A 23,458-nucleotide genomic window follows, 5' to 3' on the forward strand; every position below is an offset into this window, starting at 1 on the left:
TGTTTAAGAAAATGTGTTAAAAGTCAACTTGGTCTTCTGGGGGCTGCTGAGGAAAAGAAATGAGCATTCCCTGCCAGTTTGAACATATTCCTGAAACCAAGCTTACTCACACCCACCAAACCGCTGTTGAATAGAGTCAATTTTGTCAATGCTGACACCCAGGCCATAAAGAAAGGAGGAAACAATAGACACAGAGCAACACACACCGGAGGCCAACTGGGAAAAGCAGAACACGGAAAACTCAGTGATTCACGGGTCTTGCTTAGTACTGTGAAAGCACCATCAGCAAAGCTGAGTTGACCAATTTCAACTCTTTCTCAATCCGTAAACTATGAACTGATGGAATTTAGATTTGTTTTTCTCCTCCTGCCACGCCTCTGATACTATGCATCTTCGCCCTTCCCCTCCACCCCACAGCCCACCATCCCTGAAATAAGGACAATGGTTCGAGAGTCTCTTCTCTAAGTAGCACGTACTCCACGCCCACACGCTAGAGCCCGGCAGCATGACACTGACAGTTTTCAGTCCCTTCTGGTCTTTCTAACTCTTGGAGCCTCCGCACAACTCAGAAAGAGAAGCGGAGAGAACGCTCAAAGCGGACAGCTGAGCGTAGGAAATGCTAGTTTGGGACCTTCTGACCTCTTTGCCCCACCTGTGTCGAGGTAAGCTCGACACAGGTGGGCCAAAGAGCTGGGGCTCAAGCCAGTCACCACCCGGAATCTCCTAGAACCGAGCTGGAGAAACTACCAGCCCTAGAGGGGAAACAAGGGTTTCAAGACTCCAGCGCCACCACTGCCAGTGTGCTGGGAAATCCAGGGAACAAGGCGGCGAGCCTGGGTCTGCGCGGACCACCGCGCAGCCTGACTAGCAGCCGCCGCAGAGCTCTAGGCCACTTGGCAGGAGGCGGGGGCACCAAGGAGAGGCAAGCGGGGAACCCGCAGCTTATTTCCCAGGGGCACAGCTCAGCATGCCTCCCCGCTGCAGAGCCCTCCCAACTGCCCTCGCCTTGAGCGTTCTACCTGCAAGAAGCGGGCGCAGCCCGGCCCGGGCGTCCACCCCCGCCAGTCTCGGCCGCCACCGCCCAGCCTGCCTCCAGAGCAGGCAGCAGCCGCCACTGACAGAGAGACAGGCCGGGCCAACTCCTTCCCATGAAACCCCGCGCTCCAGCCTCTCGCCAATTGGCGCCGCGGTCGGCGCGCGCCGCTCCCCCGTCACGTGACCGTACCCCGGGCGGGTAGTTGTTGGGGCGGGTCGGCCGGGAGGTTAGGATCCTGTGTTTGTGGCCTCCGCAGCCAGCTTAGGCTGCTCGGTGTCGTGTCGCAGTTATGTACTGCCATTTATTATGACTCTTAGAATATAGTTATTTCTTACTCTTCCGCTGCCTCCTTTGCTTTTAAAGCCTGTTCTGCCAAGTCTCGCTGGAGAAGGAAACCCCTGAAACTGGTCCTGGTGGTCTCAGACCGCCGCGCGAGCGAAGAGTGGGGAGGACAAAGGTTGGGGAGTTGAGAAGGATGGAGATGGGTGCCTCTGGAAGGGAGTCCGTCCTGAGGAGTCCCCCATCAGCTGTCAGCCAGCCAGCAGCAAAGCAAATTAAGACTACACGGCTCCGAAGAAGCCAGTTCCCAACCAAGCCAGTGGAGAAAAGTCAGCCTGGTCCCCAGGAGTGCTTGAGGCTCTGTCACTCTTGGACGTCAAAAAAGGTCATTTGATGACAGGACGCTTACCTCACCGGTGTGAGGTAAGCTTCAAACGCCGTATCATGTTGCTTTAAAACCTGCGGGTAACAGCATAAGCTGAGTTTTCTATCTTAGAACTCTTAACCCCAGGAACACTCTTCACAGGCCCTGATAGGTAGACCCACAAAAAACCACTCAGGCTATATTTGACTCGGATTTGAAACGCTGCCGAAATGGTATTAAGTGTCCTCCTCAACTGGAAAAGACAAATAACAAATGATGCCTGAATGAGAAAAAGACTAGACGTGCACACAGTAATGTGTGAGCAGGGAAACTTCAGCGAAGGTTTTTATCATGCTTTACCCCTTTTACATGCTTTACCCCATGTGCAAACATTTTTCATGGGTTTTTTTCTATTTTTTATTTATTTTTATTCTATTTATTTTTTATTTATACACAAAAAAGTTTCAATGATTTTTAAAGAGTGTAATAGTTTTAATATGTTACATTTAAACTTTGACGATGCAAACAGGTTGTCAAGAGAAGCAACTGAGCATTGTTTGGTTGGTAAGAAAATTTATTATACTAGAAGCTACCACATAATTCACTGTGCAGTTTGCTTGCCCTAATTGCCTAAATATTTAGTTACAGTTCTGTACACTTGCAAGGATGAGGGGAAGGGAACTAAAGTTTAGTGTGTTACTGTGGATCAGGCACTTTCCAAATGTAGAAGAAAATGAACAGAAACATTTCACCTGTTTTGATGTGGAAATTTAACCGTTTTGTTTTTCAACCTTTGCTGTTGCAAAGTATTAAAGTTCTATGCAGTTTTGCAAATATATCTCACCGCAGAAAGATCTTCTTTCCTAAGAAGACTGGGAAGAACGGCTTTCCACTTGCCAGTAATGTGTCCTCTGATTTCAATTGAGCCATCAGTGTCTGTACTCCAGCCTGGGCTACCAAGCGATACCCCACCTCTGAAAAAAGGGTAGCAAGGGGACAGAGAAGAGCTGTCTGGATACACGAGATTCCAAAAACCTAATCCTGAGATAAAATTCCCTAGGGAATTGCTCTACCGAGAGTAGAGATTTGACCTGGCAAGAGAAGGGAGAGAAGTATTTAATCATTAACTCTTTTAATCCTCCCAACAACCTTTTTAGTATCATTTTTCAAATGAGGAAACTGAAATGTAGAAAGATTATGTACACTGTTGAAGGTAACACTAAACCACTGCCTCCTTCATATCAAGAATAGTTCATCGAGCAAATAAAGTGAGGGAAAGACATTACAAGCAGAGAAATCAACATACACACTATTGTGGCTGGACTTCAGGCTACAGGGTGGTTCCAAATATTTATTGACAAGGCCCTGTGTTAAGTGCTGAGGATACAGAGATAAATAAACCAGCTGTCCTAAAGCCGCTGACACTAGTGAGAGAAACCTTAAAAAAAAATACAATGCAGACTAAATAAGTGCTGTGATAGAGGCTAATGTTCACGGTATTGGAAAATGATAAGAAAACAGCAGCCGGAGAGAATGTGAGAAAGCCAGTGAAGGTGCTGCTTTAGCAGAGTCCAAATGTCAAGAGTTATCCCCTACTAACCCTGAAATTGTTCTGGGATAGGGTCTAAAGAAGTGAAATCCAAAGAACAACAGAGAAGAACACCAGAGAATACTTGGAGAGAGGAAACAAATTGCTCTAACCAATGGAGTTTTAAATGGTCTAGTTTAAAATAGGTTGAATTTACCTAGGTGTTATGAGAACTTAAGAACTTACATAAGTGGCATTCATTGGTATGGTCAAAGAGGTTAGGTAAGGCTTCTTTGAGGAAGTCACACCAGAATGGAGATCCAAAAGATGAGAAACTGAAAAAGGGAGAGTGGGAAACAGAGGGAATATCATGTGTAAAGCCTTTTTGTCAGAAGGGAACACTGCAAGCCTGAGGGACTGAAAGTAGGCTATTGTGGCTAGAGCCTAGGTTGCAGGGAGAAAGTGCACCAGTTTGAAGCTGGAGACCAGATTAAGCAGAGTCTTATTGGCCATATTAAGAACTGTAATCTTAAGAGAAAAAGGGAGGGGGAGGGCATTTGACATGATTGGATCTGTGTTTTGAAAAGATCATTCCAGCTGCAGTGTGGGAACACAAGCAGAACCAGCACTGGACTAATTAAATCTATGAGTGGTGTTAGTGTTGGTAGGCATGCAAGTGGCTTGGGGTAGGAACAAGGAGATGGACAGAAGTGGGGAAAATGGAACAATAGGAAGTAAAGTGGAAGGTCTTGGTGATGGATTCAAATATCATGGGGTGGGATGGGGACTGAGGGAGAGGGAGGAGTCAGATAACTCAGAATTTCTAGCAGACCCAGTGGGTGGATAGTAATGCCATCATTGAGATATGGAGGACACTGGAAGAGAGCCAGGTTTGGGGGAAGAGGGTAATTTCAATTTGAACACGTTAAGTTTAAGATATTTTTGTGACTTCAAGGGAAGATGTAAACATTGGATCTTTAGGTCTGCAGCACTGGGCTGGAGAACAAAATATATATTACCATTTGCAATTTTTTGTTTTCTGCAGGGTACTTATTTTTTCAAAATACAGATATCTTTATTATAAATAAGATGTTTTGTTTTTAAACATATTTAGAAGCACTTGAACCCAGGAGCCAGAGGGTTGCAGTGAGCTGAGATGTCACCATTGCACTCCAACCTGGGCAATAAGAGCAAAACTCAGTCTCAAAAAATAAATAAATAAATAAATAATAAATAAATAAAAATATATTGAGAACAGAATTTTAAACTAGAGCAGTTTCCCAGACTTCTCTGAGAGTCACCAGTGTCCCTTATCAAAAACTCAAATTCTCAGGCCCATCCCCTAGAGATTCTGATTTCACTTGTCTGGAATAGGGGGCCTGGAAATGTGGATTTTTTGACAAATGCCACTGGAGATTCTTCTTATTGCTGTTTCTCTGGGAAGTGGTATGCCAGTGCCAGAGGCTACCTGCATAAGAGTCACCACAGTGCTTATTGAAATATAGATTCTCGGGCCCTGCAGACTAAATCTATAGGGATAGAAGGGTTGTGAGGAATGGAAAAAGGAACATGGTACTGTGTCAGGTGGTCCAAGACCTCACCCTTCATCTTTGACAGAGATGTTCTGCGCGTCCCACTGGGCAGCCCAGAGGAAAGTGGATGTCCCTTGCTGGGTGATGCGTATTTAGGCAGCAGGCAGCCCTCACAGTCTGCAATGATAACAGCTCTTAACCTAGGCCTTCTGCCCTGTCCACTGACATGGCACTCAGCCCACTTAGATAGTCTCTTTTTCCACCATTCTTATCAAGGCCCATTGTTCCCTCCTGGCCCCCAAATCTTTTTCAATGTTATTTCCAGCACCCTGTCTTTCTACTCCTGGTTCAGGTGTTTTTCAGCCAATCTCTGTGGCCAGAGCTGGGAGAGAAATTGGGTCAAATGCTATGTTTCAGTCTTGACAAGGCTTTTTTGTTCTTGAGAACCGACTTTGGAAGTGTTTTTAAAGACTGAGCTGTGTCAGGGAGGAAAAACTTTTCCTCTGCACTCTCTTGTTTCCTCTTTGGGGGCCTGCGAATTAAAACAACAAAAATAGCAAGAGAAAAAAGACATTTAATTACATATGTACACACACACAGAGAGAGGGAGAAAGAAAGAGAGAGAAATTCACAAATAACTGACCCTAGGTGGTTAGAATTTGGAGCTTATATACCATCTTAATAGGGGACAAAGAAGGGCAGAGAGGCCCTTCTAGGAGAGTAAATGACTTCTTCAAAGGAAGTGAGGGAGAGACAAAGCATTTAGAGAAAGCAAAACACTTTTTGGAAAGATAAATGGACTTTTAGGAGAATAGATGGAAGATACGATAGTTTTGTAGCAATGTCTGGGTGTGGTGCAGATGTCTCCTCAGAGAAGAAAATATTAGAATTGCTCCCCAGGAGGGGATTTATTACAATTGAGGTCTTTTGGGAGGCTTTACTTTTAGGCATATAAGGGATTTCAGGAACTCAAGTCCTTCAGCTCAAAATAACTTTTATGCCATGGTAGCTTATTCTGAACCCCTTCAATTATTTGTTCTTGTGGTCTTGCTGTAGCAATCCCAAGTCTCTTTGAGACACTGTAGATGCTTTTGAATAGAGGAAGAATCAGAACATATGAAGAAAAGAAATGATTAGAATGATTTGTTGGTGATGGCAAGCATACAGAAAAGTTTCTAAAACTGAAGTATACTATTTAGCATGATAACACACTCATGTAACCCCATATGGGCCAAAGTGGAACATTCAACACTCCAAAAGGCCCCAATGTGCTCCTTCCCTTATAACCTTCAAGTGCCTAGAGATGGCCACATCATGATTATTACCATATTTACTTTCTTGTTTTTCTTTCTAGTTTTACTGCCTAATTACTCATCCTTAAACAATATTATTTTTGAGCTCTATGTAAATGGAATCACAGAGTAAGTTTTTCATTTACATGTCTTGAACTTTTTTGATCAATCTGTCTTTAAGATTTACCCATGTTGATATGGCTGTAGTTTATTCATTTTCATTGCTGTAGGTTACTATATTGCATTGGTGTATCATAATTTATTCTACTGCTGATGGACATATAGGCTATTTCTAGCTTTAGGCTATTATAAGCAATGCTGCTGTGAAAGTTTGTGTAAACACACACACGTATGTTCTCTTTAAGTACGTGTGTGTGTGAATGTATATATATATATATATTCTGGAGCATATAAACACAGATTTCTTTGGAGTCTTTACCTTGGTATGTAATTCCTGGTTTGTAGAGCATGTATATATTAATATATTCAGTTTTACAAGATCATGCCAAAATTTTCAAAATGATTGTACCAATTTATATAACCAACAACAATATACAAAAGTTTCTGTTGCACTACATCCTCACCAACACTTGATATTGTCAGACATTTTAAGTTTTATTACTGTAATGAATGTGTAATGCTGTTTTATTGTGGCTCTATTTTGCATTTCCCTGATTTTTAATGAAGAATAGCCCCTTTTTATATGAGCGTTGTCTAATTGTTTAGGTCTTTCCCCATTTTTCTGTTGGGTTGTTTGTATTTTTCTTATTTTTTGTATTAATCCGTTATATAATGTTGAAACAAGTTTTATTGATTATATGTGCTACAAATGTTTTTCCCACTTTGTGGCTTGTACTTTCACTGTCTTAATGTCTTTTGATGAAACCAAGTTGTCAATGGAGTAAAATTCATCACTCTTCCCTTATGATTAATGATATCTGTATCCTATTTAAGAAATCTTTTCCAACCCTAAGATCATTAAGACTTTTATATTGTCTTCTAAAATTTTATTGCTTTGCTTTTTAAATTTTGGTCTAGGCAGACCTGCAATTAATGTTCTCACATATGGAGAAAGGGAGGCATATATAGATCCCCAACCCCTTCCATGTGGAAAATTAGACTAGCACTGTTTGTTGAAAGATGGTCCTCTCTGCCCTACCCTGCAGTGCCATCTTGATCATGAACCAAGTAGTCATATAAGTATGGAGTTGTTTCTGACCTTGGTATTCTTTCCATTAGTCTATTATCTTTTTTTGTATGTTGCTGGATTCAATATACTCACATTTTGTTTAAGATTTCAGGGGATCTCACAAATAAGACTGACCTGTAATTTTTCTTTTGGTAATGTCTTTCTCTGAATTTGGTATCAAATTATGCTAGCTACCTTCATTAAATGAGTTGGGGAATACACTTTCTTTTTCCTATTCAGTTGTCTTTTTTACCCATTTATTCTTCTTGTTTTTGGAATCAAATTGTCAAGAACCCCCAAAACTCTGTGTGGATTTTTATTAAAATTTCTGTTTGTATATTAATTTCAGGGAAAACAATATTCTTCTATATGAGCCTTTCCTTTCAGTAATCTGCATTTATTCAAGTGTCCTCATATATGTTTTCCAAAAATTTTATCATTTTCATTATATAGGTCATGTATCTTATAGGAGGCAGAATTCTAAAGTCCCTCTAAGTTTTCCACCCCTAGTCAGTAAAACACTAATCTAGGCACTGCTAAGAATGTACAGATGTAATTAAATTTATAGATCTTAAAGTAGGGAAATTATTGTAGATATCTGGTTGGCCCAGTCTAACCACTTGAGCCCTCATAAAAAGAGAAATTTCTTCAGCTGGAGTCAGTCAGATGTGGCAAAAAAGAAAAGCTGAGAAAAGATGAGGCAGAAAGATCAGAGACATTCAAATCATAAAAAGACTTGATGCCACCACGTGGTGGCTCACACCTGTAATCTCAGCACTTTGGGAGGCTGAGGCGGGCAGATCGCTTGTGCTCAGGAGTTCGAGACCAGCAACATGGTGAAACCTTGTCTCCACTGGGTAATACGGTGAAACCCTGTCTCCACCAAAAATACAAAAATCAGCCGGGCATGGTGGCACATGCCTGTGGTCCCAGCTACTTTGGAAGCTGAGGCAGGAGGATCTCTTGAACCCAGGAGGCAGAGGTTGCAGTGAACTGAGATCGCACCACTGCACTCCAGCCTGGGTGACAGAGCGAGACTCCATCTCGAAAGAAAGAAAGAAAGAAAGAGAGGCTTGGTGCGTCGTTGCTGACTTTGAAAAAAAATGGCCAAGGAATGCAGGTAGCTTCTAGAAGCTGAGAATGGCTCCTGGCTGACAGATAGCAAGCAATGGAGAGCTCAGTCCTACAAGTGCATGGAACTAAATTCTGTCAACCACCTAATGAGCAGGAAACAGATTCTCCCTTAGAGCCTCCAGAAAGGAACAAAGTAAGTAATACCTTGATTGCAGCCTTGTAAAACCTAGCACAGAGAGCTAGCTGAGTCACTCTGTGCCTGGATTTCTGACCTACAGAACTGTGAGATAATAAATGAGTGTGATTTTAAGCTGGTAAATTATGGTAATATGTTATGGGAGGAAAAGAAAACGAATATATATCTTATCAGGCAAAAATATTTTGAGTAGCTCATCAGGTAGGCCTTTAAGTAGAATGAGTCCATGAAGGTCACACTACTCAAATCCTGTGGCTGAGATTGTTTCACCTTTTAGAATTTTGACTAAAAATGCATACGCTGTATATATAAGGCAGATGGTACTTGGAGCTGCTATCAGCTACCTCCTGAAAGTAGGCTTGGTAGACAAGATAGATAGTACTTGGGAAAAGAAGGAAGTAAATAGAGGAAAAACACAGCACCAAAAGCCAAGAGCATGGAGTAAGAGCAGAATGAGCAGCATGGCTTCTCAGCCTCTGTTTGCTCACTTCTGATTTGGACCCATCCATCACACTCTCCTGAAATAAATGTGTGCTAAATGTGGTTCACATGTTCCACTTAAAAAGAGAGAAAATAAAGTCTAGATCTCTGTGAAGTAACTCTGCAAATATTGAATGTATTTCGATACTGACATTTTTCAAGTCTAACATTAAAGGTTTCTATTGTCATAAATAATGCATAATTCCAGAGACCGTTTGTGTCTGAAAGGCGTGATTTAAAATTAGAACACAAGGTGTCCTGGCACGTATACCTGTCTCAAAACTCCATGTGAGCTCAATCTAGTTATCAAAAAAGAGAAGAACAATTCCTTCTTACAATTAAAAAAAAGTTCTCATTCTGATAATATATATATATTAGCTAAGTAGGTTAAAAATATACATTCTTGGCTTTGTGCTCAGTAACTCCAAAAGGTGACATTCTAATGCTTCCTAAAAAATAAATGATACACATGACAAATCAGGTAGCTGGTGAAACTTGAGTCTTCCCTAGAATGCCTGTAAAGCTTACACATAAAATAAGGAAGATGTAGCTTTAGCTAATTCAGACTGAGATTTATTGTTAATAGGAGTCATAAGAGTGCATGGTATTTCACAAAGCATAAAATATGGAAGACAGATTTCCTGCCCTGAGGAGCTTAGTGAAACATGTGCAGACAGTAGGTAACAGGAAAAATATTAACTCATGGTGATTTACAAAGTGGTCACCAATGGAAGACCGAGTACAAGAAGATGCCTTATAAAAATGTCTGGTTTTTGGAAAAAGATCTTGCAAAAGCTTGAAGAAAGAATGAAAAAGAGATGAGTGAAATGAGAGTTCTAAAAATGATGAAAGAGGAAAAACTGAAGGGAGAGGTGGAGAAAAAGGCTCAGGCTGCTGTGAGACATGAACCCATATATGAATTATAGAATATAGGACTGATTTGACAAACCTCTGAAAATAGACAACCGGAAATTCTAACTATACATCTCATTTCTTATAAAACTTAAGAGATAATTTTCTCAAATAATAGGCACTAGACCAAACTTCTTGTTCAAGCCATATTATATGTCTATAAGATATGTACATATAAATAAAATTCCATGTAGATCTGTATACTGCTGAATTGTGAATAATTTTAAAAGTTTGATTTTTTTGAGTTATAGTGTGAAAGTAACTTCCCCTTAGAAGATATATTCAAAAGCGCTAGTTTTCTTTATACATACATATGTTACAGAAAATACCCAATGCTATAGCAATACTGAAATCAGAACCAATATTTCCCTACAAGATAAAGACCAAATTCCTGTACAGTATATTCAAGGCCTGTATCATCTCCAGACTCCACCTTTGTGGACCAGACTTCTCTTTATTCCTCCAATAGGCTGTATTCATAAAATTGTCTGTCCCAGTAATTTGCCTATTTTTAATTGGATCATTTGGCTAGGCACAGTGGTGCATGCTTGTACTCCCAACATTTTGGGAGGCCAAGGTGGGAGGACTGCTTGAGCCCAAGAGGCTGAGGCTGCAGTGAGCCATGATCACTACTGTAGTCTAGCCTGGGCAACAGAACAAGATACTGTCTCTAAAAAACAAAGTTAAAAAAAGAAAATTGGATCATTTGTCTTAATTAAAGGGTTTTGAGCATTATATATTCTGAATACTAATTTTTAGACATCTAATTTTCAAATATTTCTCCAGGTCTGTGGTTTGTCTATTTGTTCATTTAACATTGTCTTCAAACAGTAAAAATTTTTAATTTTCATGAGGGAAATTTATAATTTTGGTGTCATATCTAAGAAATATTTACCTAACCCAAGATCACAAATATTTTATCCTACGTTTTAATCTACAGGTTTTTACCTTAATATTTTGCTTTTAGGTCTTATGGTTATTTTGAGTTGGTTTTTTAAAGGTATGAGGTATGGGTTAGCATTCATTTTCTTTGCATATGGATGTCAAACTGTTTCTGCCCCATCTGTTGAAAAGACTGTCCTTTTTCCATTGAATTGCCTTTGCATCTTTGTCAAAAATCAGTTGGCTGGCCGGGCGCTGTGGCTCACGCCTGTAACCCCAGCACTCTGGGAGGCCGAGGCGGGCAGATCACGAGGTCAGGAAATTGAGATCATCTTGGCTTACATAGTGAAACCCCATCTCTACTAAAAATACAAAAAAAAAAAAAAAAATTAGCGGGGTGTGGTGGCACGCACCTGTAATCCCAGCTACTAGGGAGGCTGAGGCAGGAGAATCACTCGAACCTGGGAGGTGGAGGTTGCAGTGAGCCGAGATCATCACCACTGCACTCCAGCCTAGGAGACAAAGCAAGACTCCATCTCAGGAAAAAAAAAAAAAAAAAATCAATTGGCTGTATATTTGTGAGTCTAGAAATAGACTCACTCTTCATTGATCCATGTTCTCTATTTTTGCCTTTTGCTACACCATGTTGGTTACTATACCTTTGCAGTAAGTCTTGAAATGAAGTAGTATGAGTCCTCCAACTTTGTTCTTGTTAAAAATTGTTTTGGCTAACCTAGTTCTATATGAACTTTTAAATAAACCTCAATTTCTAGAAAAATATCTTGCTGGGATTTTTATTGGGGTTGCATTGATCTATATATCACTTCTAGAAAAATTGGCTTATTAGCAATATTGAGTTGTCCTATCCATGGATACAGTATTTCTATCCATTTATTTAGATCTTTGATTTCCTTTATCATTATTTTGTAGTTTCCAGCATATAAATCCTGCATATTTTTGCATTTTAAATTTATACCTAATTATTTCATTTTTGGTACTATTATAAATTATACTGTGTTTTAAATTTTGATTCCCAAATATTTACTGGCAACATTTAGAATAAAAAATATGTTTATCTTTGTACCTTTTATTTATAATATTACTTTTCTAAAATGATTAATTCATTCTAGGACTCTTTTTATAGATTCCTCGGGGTTTTTTATATAAAAATCACATAATCTGAACAGAGAGTTTTATATTTTCCTTTCCAAGCTGTATTTTTTTTAATCTTGTTTCTTGCCTTGCTGCACTATCTAGTACCTCCAGGATAATGTTGAAAAGGAGTGGTGAAAGCAGACATCCTTGCCTTAAACTCAGTCTTAGGGAGAAAACATTCAATCTTTCACTTGTAATACATTAGATGTAGATCTTTTTATCAGGATAAGGAGGTTTTCTAGTTTGTGGAAAATACTTATCATGAATGGATTTTGAATCTTGTCAAATGCTCTCTCTGCAACTACTGAGATGATCATGTGGTTTTTCTTATTTACTAAGTTGCTGTAATGAATGACATTGACTTTCAAATCTTGAACAAGCCTTGTGTTCCTGGAATAAACTCTATGTGGTCATGACATGCTCTTCTTTTTATATATTCTTAGATTCAATTTACTAGTATTTTGTTAAGGATTTCACATCCATGTTTATGGGAATATTGCTCTCTAGTTTCCTTTCTTATTATGGAATGTCTTTGTTTGGTAAATGAGTTGGGAAGTGTTCTCTCCTCCTATTTTCTGAGAGAAAGTGTGACGTATTGGTATTTGTGTTTGGTAGAACTAACCAGCAAAACCAGTTTCATTGTTGGGAAGTTTTTAACTGCAAACTCAAAATCTTCAATAAATGTAAAATAATTCAGATCATTTAGTTCTTGAGTGAGCATTAACAGTTTATGTATTTCAAGAAATTGATTTCTTTCATCAAAGTTGTCAAATTTACTAGCATAAAGTTGTTCACAATATTCCTTTATTAGCTTTTGTTTGTTTGTTTTGTTTTTTATTTTGTTTGTTTGAGACAGGGTCTCACTCTGTTGCCCAGGCTGGAGTGCAGTGGCGCAATCTCAGCTCACTGCAACCTCCGCCTCTCAGGTTCAAGTGATCCTCCTGCCTCATCCTCCTGAGTAGCTTGGACTACAGGTGTGTGCCACCACACCCAGCTAATTTTTGTATTTTTAGTAGAGACGGGGTTTCGCCATGTTGGCCAGGCTGGTCTTGAACTCCTTACCTCAGGTGATCTGCCCACCTCAGCCTCCCAAAGTGCTGGATTACAGGCATGAGCCACTGTACCCAGCCACTTATTAGCTTTTTAATGTCTGTCATGTCAGAAGGATCAGTGATGACGTCCCTACTTTCTTTTTTTTTCTTTTTTCTTTTTCTTTTTTTTTTTTTGAGAAAGAATCTCCTTCTGTTGCCCAGGCTGGAGAGCAGTGGTGTGATCTCAGCTCACTGCAGCCTCCGCCTCCTGGGTTCAAACGATTCTCCTGCCTCAGCCTCCCGAGCAGCTGGGACTACAGGCACATGCCACCATACCCGGCTAATTTTTGTATTTTAATAGAGTCGGGGTTTCACCATTTTGTCCAGGCTAGTCTCGAGCTCCTGACCTCAAGTGATCTGCCTGCCTCAGCCTCCCAAAGTGCTAGGATTACAGGCGTGAGCCACCGCTCCCGGCCCTGCTACTTTCATGTTTGATATTGGTGATTTATAGCTTCTCTCTCTCTTTTTCTCAGTCTGGCTAAAGGTTTATCTTTTTTAAAAAATAAGCTTTTTGTTTCATTGATTTTTCTCTATCATTTTTCTACTTGTAATTTCATTGACTTTTGCTTTTCATCATTTCCTTCTATCTGTTTGCTTTGGGTTTAACTTGCTCTTCTCTCATTTCTTAAGTGGAAATTTTGGTCACTGATGTAAGACATACTTATTTTCTAATCTTAGCAATTAATGCTACAGGTTTCTTACTAATCACTGTTTTAGCTCCATCCCCATATTTTGATGTTATATTTTTATTTTCCTTCAATCAAAATGTTTTCTAATTTCCCTTGTGACTTTCTCTTTTACCCATGCTGTATTTAGAAATTGTGTTGTGTGTGTTATATCCAAATATATGGTGATTTTCCAAATATCTTTTTGTGATTTATTTCTAATTTAATTATTTTATGATCTGAGGTCACGGTTTGTATTATTATTTTTTTTTAATTTGTTGTGGCCAGGTGTGGTGGCTCATGCCTGTAATCCCAGCACTTTGGGAAGCCAAGGCACAGATCATCTGAGGTCAGGAGTTCGAGACCAGTCTGGCCAACATGGCCAAACCCCATCTCTATTAAAAATACAAAAATTTGCCAGGTGTGGTGGCACACACCTGTAATCCCAGCTACTCGGGAGGTTGAGGCAGGAAAATCGCTTGAACCCGGGAGGCAGAGGTTGCAGTGATCTGAGATCACACCATTGCACTCCAGCCTGGGTGACAGAGCGAGACTCCAACTCAGAAAAAAAAAAGAAATTTGGGCCAAGCGGGGTGGCTTACGCCTGTAAGCCCAGCACTTTGGGAGGCTGAGGCAGGTGGATTGCTTGAATCAGGAGTTTGAGACCAGCCTGGCCAACATGGTGAAACCCTGTCTCTACTAAAATACAAAAATTAGCTGGGCGTGGTGGTGGGCGCCTGTGATCCCAGCTACTAGGGAGGCTGAGGCAGAAGAATCACTTCTACCCAGGAGGCAGAGGTTGCAGTGAGACAAGATCGTGCCACTGCACTCTAGCCTGGGCAACAGGGTGAGGCTCCGTGTAAAAAAACAAAAAACAAAAAACAAAAAACATTGTTATAGTTTGTTTTATTGGCCAGAATATTGTCTTTCTAGATAAATGTTCCATATACAACATTTGAAAAGAATGTGTATACTAATGTTGGGTGGAGTACTCTATAAATGTCAATTAAATATAGTTGGTTTCAAAAGTGTTGTTCCAGTCTTTCATATCCTTATAACATTCTGTCAACTTCTATCAATTACTAGGAGGTGGATGTTAAAGTCTTTATATGTAATTGTGGATTTATTGCTACCATGTTTTGCTTTATGTATTTTGAAGCTCTGTTGTTAGGTATAAACACATTTAAGATTGTTATATCTTCTTGGTGAATTCACTGTTTATCATCATGTGATGTTTCTTTATATTCCTGATAATATTCTTTATTCTAAAGACTATTTTGCCTAACATTAATATAGCTACTCCAGCATTGTTTTGATTAGTGATTGTGTGGTATACCTTTATTCATACTTTTACTTTAAGCCTATCCTATATCTTTATACTTGAAGTGGGTTTCTTGTAAACAATATCTAGTCAGGCCTTTTTTATACAATCTTACAATATCTACTTTTTTACAGTTTTTTGTTTGTTTGTTTTTGGTTTTGTTTTTTGAGATGGAGTCTCGCTCTGTCGCCCAGGCTGGAGTGCAGTGGCACGATCTTGGCTCACTGCAAGCTCCGCCTCCCGGGTTCACGCCATTCTCCTGCTTCAGCCTTCCAAGTAACTGGGACTACAGGCGCCTGCCACCATGCCCGGCTAATTTTTTGTATTTTTAGTAGAGACGGGGTTTCACTGTGTTAGCCAGGATGGTCTCGATCTCCTGACCTCATGATCCGCCCGCCTTGGCCTCCCAAAGTGCTGGGATTACAGGCGTAAGCCACCACGCCCGGCCCTTTTTTACAGTTTTATTGAGATATAATTTATATATGCCTTTTGATATTGTCCCACAGGTCCCTGAGGCTTTGCTTATTGATTTTTCAATCTATAATGTGTTTCTCAGATTCGATGCTATCTATTATCTATCTTCAAGTTCATCAACTCTTCCTCTGTCATCTGCAATTTGCTATTGAGCCCATCCAGTGAATTTTTGAGTATGCTATTTTTTAGGTCTAAAATTTTCATTTAGGTTTTTTAAAAATAATTTCTAACTAGGTGGTGGCCACTGCACAAACTAGATTCTGCTCACTCTGGGCCTCACTCCACTTCCTCTGTGACAGATCATATGACACATGATATGTCAAGACATATCATGTCTGACAAACCTGATATGGCTGAGATCAAGAAATTTGATGTCAAAAATAGAAGAAGACAGAATTGCAAGAGAAAAATCCACTGCCTTCCGAAGAAACAATAGAACAGGAGAAGCAGGCAGACAAATCTTACGGAGGCATGCGCCGCCAATATGCACTGTACATTCAACGAGAATTGCCTTCTTATTTTACTTATTTTAGCTGTTAATTTTGTAAGATGCAAAGAGGTTGGATCAACTTTTAAAGGACTTTGCTGCCCTTTTCACATCAAACAATAGAAAACTGCTGACGATGAAGGCCACACCTACCTCTCCCATCTGCTTGTCTGGCTGTCAAGGAAGGAAAATAACTTGCATGTTAGTGAAGGAAGAAGAAGAGTAGGAAGACAGGTAAATCTAGAGTAAAACCAAGCTGCCCCAAGGTGTCCTGCAGGTTCTCAAATGCAGTTTAAATGAAGTTTAATTAGAGTGCCATTTTTCTTGTTCAAATGATTTTAATTATTAGAATGCACAAATTTTATTTTAAAATAAACAGTTTTAGGCTGGACGTGGTGGTTCATGCCTGTAATCCTAACACTTTGGGAGGCTGAAACGGGTGGATCACTTGAGGTCAGGAGTTTGAGACCAGCCTGGTCATCATGGTGAAACCCTGCCTCCACTAAAAATACAAAAATTAGCTGGGTGTGGTGGCTCACACCTGTAATCCCAGCTACTCAGGAGGCTGAGGCAGGAGAATCACTTGAACCCAGGAGGCAGAGGTTGCAGTGAGCTGAGATGACACTACTGTACTCTATCCTGGGCAACAGAGTGAGACTCCGTCTCAATAAGAACGAACAAAAAAATAAAAAATAAGAAAACAGTTTTAAACCCTTTAAACATTTTTCTATTTTTCTGCTGAGAACTTTTCATTCACTTCAAAGTTGTTTACCTTTATTTCATGGAGCACAGTTATACTAGCTGCTTTAAAGTTGTTGATAATTCCATCATCTGGGGCATCTCAAGGTTAGCACCTGTTGATTATCTTTTCCCTTGAAAAATGGTCACATTTTTCTAACTCATTGTCAATTTTAGATTTATCCTGGGCATGTTGACTTTATTTTTAATTTTTAGTTTTATTATTTTTTATTTTTTTGAGACAGGGTCTTACTCTGTCACCCAGGCTGGAGTGCAGTGGCGCAATCTCGGCTCACTGCAACCTCCACCTCCCAGGTTCAAGCGATTCTCCTGCTTCAGCCTCCCAAGTAGCTGGGATTACAGGTGCCTGCCATCATGCCCTGCTAATTTTTCTATTTTTAGTAGAGATGGGGTTTGGCCATGTTGGTCAGGCTGGTCTCGAACTCCTGAGCTCAAGTGACCTGGCCACCTCGGCCTCCCAAAGTGCTGGAATTACAGGCATAAGCCACCGCGTCCAGCCCAAAATAATACTTTTTAAAGTAGTTTTTTCTCTTCTATCCTTCTAGGTGACAGAGTACAGGGTTTCTGGCTTCAGGGACCTCATACTTTAAAAGTGTAGGAGAAAAGAATGATAATATTTCTATAGGGCAATATTTTAATGTTTTTAAGTGTGTTTTCATATGTTAAGTAATTATAACCCACAATAAACTCACATGGAAAGTGTGAACAGAGTCTAAAATTTCAGAATTGTCTTAATTCTATGCTTTGAAATTGAAGATAATTTTATATTAAATGTAAATAATCCTCAAAGAAGAGTAAATTAGTTGTTATTCAGTTCACAATATTTTCCTTCTTTAATTATTTGACTTTTTTCTGAATGGGTAATATATGCATGACACAAAATTCAAAAGTTGCAAAAGGGTACAGAGTGAAAATTAAGTTTTTATCCCACCTAATCTTCAAGACTTCTGGCTCCCTTCCCTGGAGGCAACCAGTGTTACCAGTTCTTGAGTAACCTTTCAGATATATATTTTGCATACATGTATATATTTCTCTGTTTGTTAACCCAGAGAGTAACTCATGCTATACACTATTCTTCATATATCTTAATAATTATTTTCATTCACTTTGATGGCTACATTATATTCAATTGAAAGGATATAGCATTCTTTAACTTTTCTTCTGTTGATGGACATTTAGGTTGTTTCTGGTCTTTCACAAACAATGCAGCACTATATAACCTGTGCACATGTCATTTCTTTGTGTGGCAGTACATCTTTAGCAAAGAATTTCTAGAAGGAAGACTTCTGGGTTAAAGGATATGTGCAATTAAAATTTCAGTAGATCTCACCAAATTGCCCTCCATAGAGGTCGTACTAAATTACATTCCCACCAGGAATGTACCTCTTTTCCTATCGTGGACAACACAGTATATGATTAAATTTTTTATTTTTAACAATTGATAGATTTAAAAAATAGTGTCTCATAGTTTTAACTTTTACTTTTCCAATTATGAATGAGGCTGATCATCACTTTATATGTATTAGAGCAATATTTACCATCAAGCTTCATTACTTAAAGAGTAGTCAATGATTTCCTTCTAAGTCTGACTAGATTATTCTCCCTCAGTGAAAAAGAAAACGTCCTACTGAGTTGTAATTTTTAGCATCTACCATTAATAAGTAGATAAACAAGACACTGCACCATCTTAGAATATAAAAGCAGAGTTTTTTCACCTTTTCTGGAAGAATTCAAAAATGTATCTTTGGTCTGGTAGCAAACACGTAAAGCTTCACTAAAGTTATTTATTAATAAAGTTGACAAAGCAGGCAGATCATTTGAGGTCAAGAGGTTGAGACCAGCCTGGCCAGCATGGCAAAACCCCGTCTGTACTAAAATGTGTAAAAATTAGCCGAGCGTGGTGGCACATGCCTATAATCCCAGCTAGTTGGGAGGCTGGGGCAGGAGAATCGCTTGAACCCAGGCGGCAGAGGTTCAGGGAGCCGAGATTGTGCCACTGCACTCCAGCCTGAGCGACAGAGCAAGACTCTGTCTCAAAAAAATAAATAAATAAATAATAAAATAAAATGAAGTTGGAAGTCCCCACAATATATAAATCCATAATTGTTTTTCACAATAACATGTCAAAATGCAATATATATATATACCAATCAAAAAATGTTGACCTTTAAAACAATAGCTGTGATAGTATTTAGTAATAAAAAAATAAACTTCTAAGACTTAGGAAATCATTCATCTAATAAAAGATTGTCTTTAGGGATATTTGGACATTATTTTTGAGTAATATAGTAATAGTATAAATTTTAATACAGTATTCATAAATAGCATTCTTACATTGCTACTAGTATTGCAACACCAGTGTAAATAAATACTATAAATAAATATCAATGCTAATTTTTTTGTTCTGTGGAATTTCACTGTTCACATTAAATTATTGTCTTTTCATCATTGCTATAGCAGTTAATCTTATTAAATAAAACATAGCAATTTAAATGCACTAAAGTCTTAAGACTTTTCCAGTTAAAGTTTGTTGAGCATGTAGAAATTACTTAGTATCTTAGAGTTCTAGGTGCAAAATATGCTTTTTAATATCATTATTTTGGGAGGTTAGTCTTTCTACTCCCTACTCTCCTCTCTACCAGCCTCATCCAGAGAAATAACTCTCTCAAGGTACTGATAAGAGATGCCACAGTCAGGCTAGTCAATGGAGTGAAAGATGTCACTGCCAGATCCCCTGTATAGTGGCACAGACTCCTGGAATTGAAAGGGAGCTAGCTTAAGGAGTCATTTAATCCAGACCTCTTTCTTCCTGCAAGGGGTCTGCCTGAAATGTCTAAGACAGATGGTTTGTCCTTAAAATTCACTAGGGACGGAGATTCTACAATATTACTCTGGAGTCTTTTCTAATGTTTAATCACTATTACTGTCAGGTCGGTTTAAGCTCTTTCCTGCTAGTTTTTCCTCTGCAGACATGGAAAACGGTTGAACACCAACCTCTTTATAATCACCTTGCCAATACGCAAAAACAGTTACCATGGTGCCCTTCGGCCTTGTTTTTTCAAAAGCATGTAATTTATCTCCTCTCCATTTTTAACGCATCAATATTTTATCTCATTAATCATTTGGGTTAATTTTAATTAAACTCTTTCCATTTGTTATATATCACTTCTAATGTGGCATTACAGTAAGTTCTTAAATTGTAATGTGTTTTATTTTTAATTATTATAGGGTTAGGTAGAACAATACAAGTACTTATTGAGTTTGTTGTACCAGCAAGAAAAGGATAGGCAAATCTCTTGCTCCCACATAGTGTATATTCTAGTAGGAGAAATAAACAATAAAAACTATAAAAATTGATCTATAATATCATATAATGTTATGATAAGAATAAAACATCTTGTATTAACTAGAAAAATGCTAGGCTGCTATGATAGAGACCCAAAAATAATGCAGTTGTTTGAAAAAGAAGTTTGTTTCTCTTACTTAACAGTCCAAGGTAAATGTTCTGGATCATCAAGAAACTGCTCTATGAAGTCATTTGGGGACTCCAGTACTTCTATTATGCTGCATTACCATTCCTAAGATCATTATCATTAGCTCTATACTATAAGCTGAGTCACCCTGAGTTTCAGCCAGCAGGGAGGAGAAAGACAGAATGGATGAGGCTACCCTAGATTCAGAGGTGGCACACATCACTACCCCCCCATTCTGCAAGAAAACATAATTTCATGGCCACACTTGGCAAGGAGGCTGGGAAATGCATGCAATCTAACCTCATGCCCAGGAAGTAGAGAATGTATGTAGGGGGAACAGATAGAGTGTTGCAAACACTGTCAATATTTCTCCCCAGTATCTTAAGATCCCCTTTTACCTATTTGTGTGTTTCTGCTTCCAACAACAAACCCCAGGCTGTTTTTCAGAAGACACTGGATCCCACTTGGCCAACATCAGAACATGCCTGGGAATTTACTTTCCCCCATTCCACAATGCCCCCAAGGGGACTGGTTGGCGCAGAACTATGAAAGACCAGCTCCCTTCCCCTCCAGTCAGGACAACTCAGGCATAACTTACCTTTCAGAGCTCCCCTTCAGACACAGGCTGAAGCAGCCCTCTGTGGGGTTAGCCTGAGATCCATACTTGCTTGGCTCTCCTCCTGTCCTGCTTTCCCCACTCCCTTATTGGTTTCTCCCAGGAGTGCTTTCCTAATAAATCACACACGAATCCTCATCTAAGGGCCTGCTTCTAGGAAACCCAATCTAAGGCATGGGATAAAGGGTTAAAGTGTGATAGAAGGTGCTGGATCATTTTTAGTGGCTTCCCACATATTATCAAAAGGAGTATTTGGACAAGTATGAATGACTTTAAGGAAGGAGGCCATTTCTCTTACTGTCTCCTGTCTCCAAAGGAAAGGAGGAAATAAAAACTGAAAAATAACAGACTGATCAGCGCCACTGGCCAGGCCTGTAGGCTAAAGATTAACCCCCACCCGGCAGGCGCCTGTAGTCCCAGCTACTTGGGAGGCTGAGGCGGGAGAATGGCGTGAACCCGGGAGGCGGAGCTTGCAGTGAGCCGAGATGGCGCCACTGCACTCCAGCCTGGGCGACAGAGCGAGACTCTGTCTCAAAAAAAAAAAAAAAAAAAAAGGGATTAACCCCTACACTAATCGCTTGTGCTATCTATAGATCACAGACAATGGTATGGAGAAATACTTGCCTTGCTCACCACCCCCACCTAGTCACGTACCCCATGCTTGCTCAATCTATCACAACCCTGTCATGTGCACCCCTTAGAGTTGTAAGCCCGTAAAAGGGCCAGGAACTCTTCGGGGAGCTCAGTTCTTGAGACGTGTCTGCCGAAGCTCCCGGCCGAAAAAAGCCACTTCCTTCTTTAACCCAGTGTCTGAGGGGTTTTGTCCGCGGCTCGTCCTGCTACAACTTAGCTCATAGATGTCACCACTACTACAGAAAAAAGAAAACTCTAAAATATGTGTTTTAATTGTTTTGCAAGGGTCACATTCACATACACAAACTTAACTTTTGCAATGTGGATATCTACAACCTGCTCAAAAAGTGAATGCAGTGGATCTGCAGCTGTGGAGAGCGAGCACCACCGCAATAATGGGCCACGAGTTTGGAAATCTGAGGTGGATGCAAGATGCAGTTACCTATAGCTCATGGCCCTCAGGCACTGGCCTCCCCACACTACTTCAGCAACGATATCCCCAACAGGCTGCACAATAATACTCAGGCACCTTTCCTTTGCATGAAGCCACCATTTGCAGTGTTTTATCTCGTCTACACACAGGAGAACTGGGAGTCTGAGAAATCCAAGAATAACCCAGCTGCCTATGTTTTATCTCGTCTACACACAGGAGAACTGGGAGTCTGAGAAATCCAAGAATAACCCAGCTGCCTATGAAAATGGCAAATGAGCAACTCATCTGGATGACTCACTTGGTTCCCGGTCTCTGAAAGACCCTTCTCTGGGATAGGAGTCTTCATTGTAGTGTCTTGAAGACACGATAAATTTATGGACTGCACTGTTGTGGTTTTTTTTTTAAGTGAATGCACCTGCTTTTTATGTTACCAAATTAGGCTTCACAAACGTAGTATCTTCCAATTTGATATTTGACAATGACGAGAATGCAGTTAAATGAATGGAGTAGATGGGCAACAAAAGTCCTCAGTAATATTCTGCACGGTATAACCCAGCATGGACTCAGAGCACTGCAGAACACAGAACACCAGGCTCGATGGCTAACGCCTGTAATCCCAGCACTTTGGGAGGCTGAGGTGGGCAGACTGCTTAAGTCCAGGAGTTCGAGACCAGCCTGTGCAACATGGTGAAACCCTTTCTCTACTGAAAATACAAAAAAATAGCTGAGCATGGTGATGCATGCCTGTAGTCCCAGCTACTTGGGAGGCTGAGGTGGGAGGACTGCTTGAGCCTGAGAGACGGAGGTTGCAGTGAGCTGAGATGGAGCCACTGCACTCCAGCCTGGGTAACAGAGTAACAGAGAGGCCTTGTCTTAAAATGCACACACACACACACACACACACACACACACACACACACATGACATTATGGATTCTGAAAACTAAAACACTGAAGGAAGCAAATATATCCCATGTAACTGTTTTGCACAAGGGTATTGGCAGCATAACCATAATGAAGTCTGGGAGTGGAGTAATTGGCAAAAGATTAGCTGATTTAATTTTGACTTTACTAATTTTAACCAACTGTGATTCCCTCCTATGATCCTAACTAATAAATTAATGTAGAGTTTTATGTTACATATTTTTTACAGTAGGATTGAAATATGTAAATATTAGACTCATTTGTGTGCTGCAGAATCATTTGGTTTACATGAGTAATTGATTCAGTAAGAGAATTTTTAAAAATAGGTTTCCAATTTAAAGTATCACCTTTGACGATACACACATCAGGAAATATATATGCTACTTAAAGTAAAATTAACTTGCATTGAGATTGTCTTATTCAAATTTTACTCTCTCAGAGCTCTGTAGACTTTTTTGTGGCTCCGATCACAGTTTAATTGTACATTTATTTTTATGATCATTTAGTTAATGTCTGTCTCCACCACTCAGCTGTGGATCTACGAGGGCTGTTTTTGATCACCAGCAGTACATACAGTGCCTGACACATAGTAGGTATTCAAAAAGAATTTGTTGGCTGAGAAAAATTAATGAATATCTAAATATAGAAATATATATATTAATTC

The 23,458-nt window shown here is 39.7% G+C and overlaps 1 protein-coding gene and 1 pseudogene across 4 annotated transcripts in view; one reads left to right on the forward strand and one right to left on the reverse strand.

The window, feature by feature from the left end:
- Positions 1 to 8,238, reverse strand: part of LNPK (lunapark, ER junction formation factor) — a 101,542-nt gene extending 93,304 nt beyond the window's left edge. Inside the window, exon 1 of one of the 4 annotated variants that reach the window (XM_055108797.2) lies at positions 1,372 to 8,238. Coding sequence is in view for 1 of the 4 variants with exons in the window: in XM_014344021.5 (XP_014199507.1) it covers positions 1,020 to 1,150 (131 nt within the window). In the remaining 3 variants the exon portion in view is untranslated. Of the gene's footprint in view, positions 1 to 1,019; positions 1,209 to 1,371 lie in introns of those variants that run through there. The other 3 variants (XM_008968513.6, XM_034954556.3, XM_014344021.5) reach the window with 3 other exon arrangements.
- Positions 8,239 to 11,889: 3,651 nt separating this feature from the next.
- Positions 11,890 to 23,077, forward strand: LOC129397286 (thymosin beta-4-like; annotated as a pseudogene).
- Positions 23,078 to 23,458: the final 381 nt, after the last annotated feature.

Source organism: Pan paniscus, chromosome 13 (genome assembly GCF_029289425.2).
Source record: "Pan paniscus chromosome 13, NHGRI_mPanPan1-v2.0_pri, whole genome shotgun sequence".
In the NCBI taxonomy this organism is placed as follows: Eukaryota; Metazoa; Chordata; class Mammalia; order Primates; family Hominidae; genus Pan; species Pan paniscus.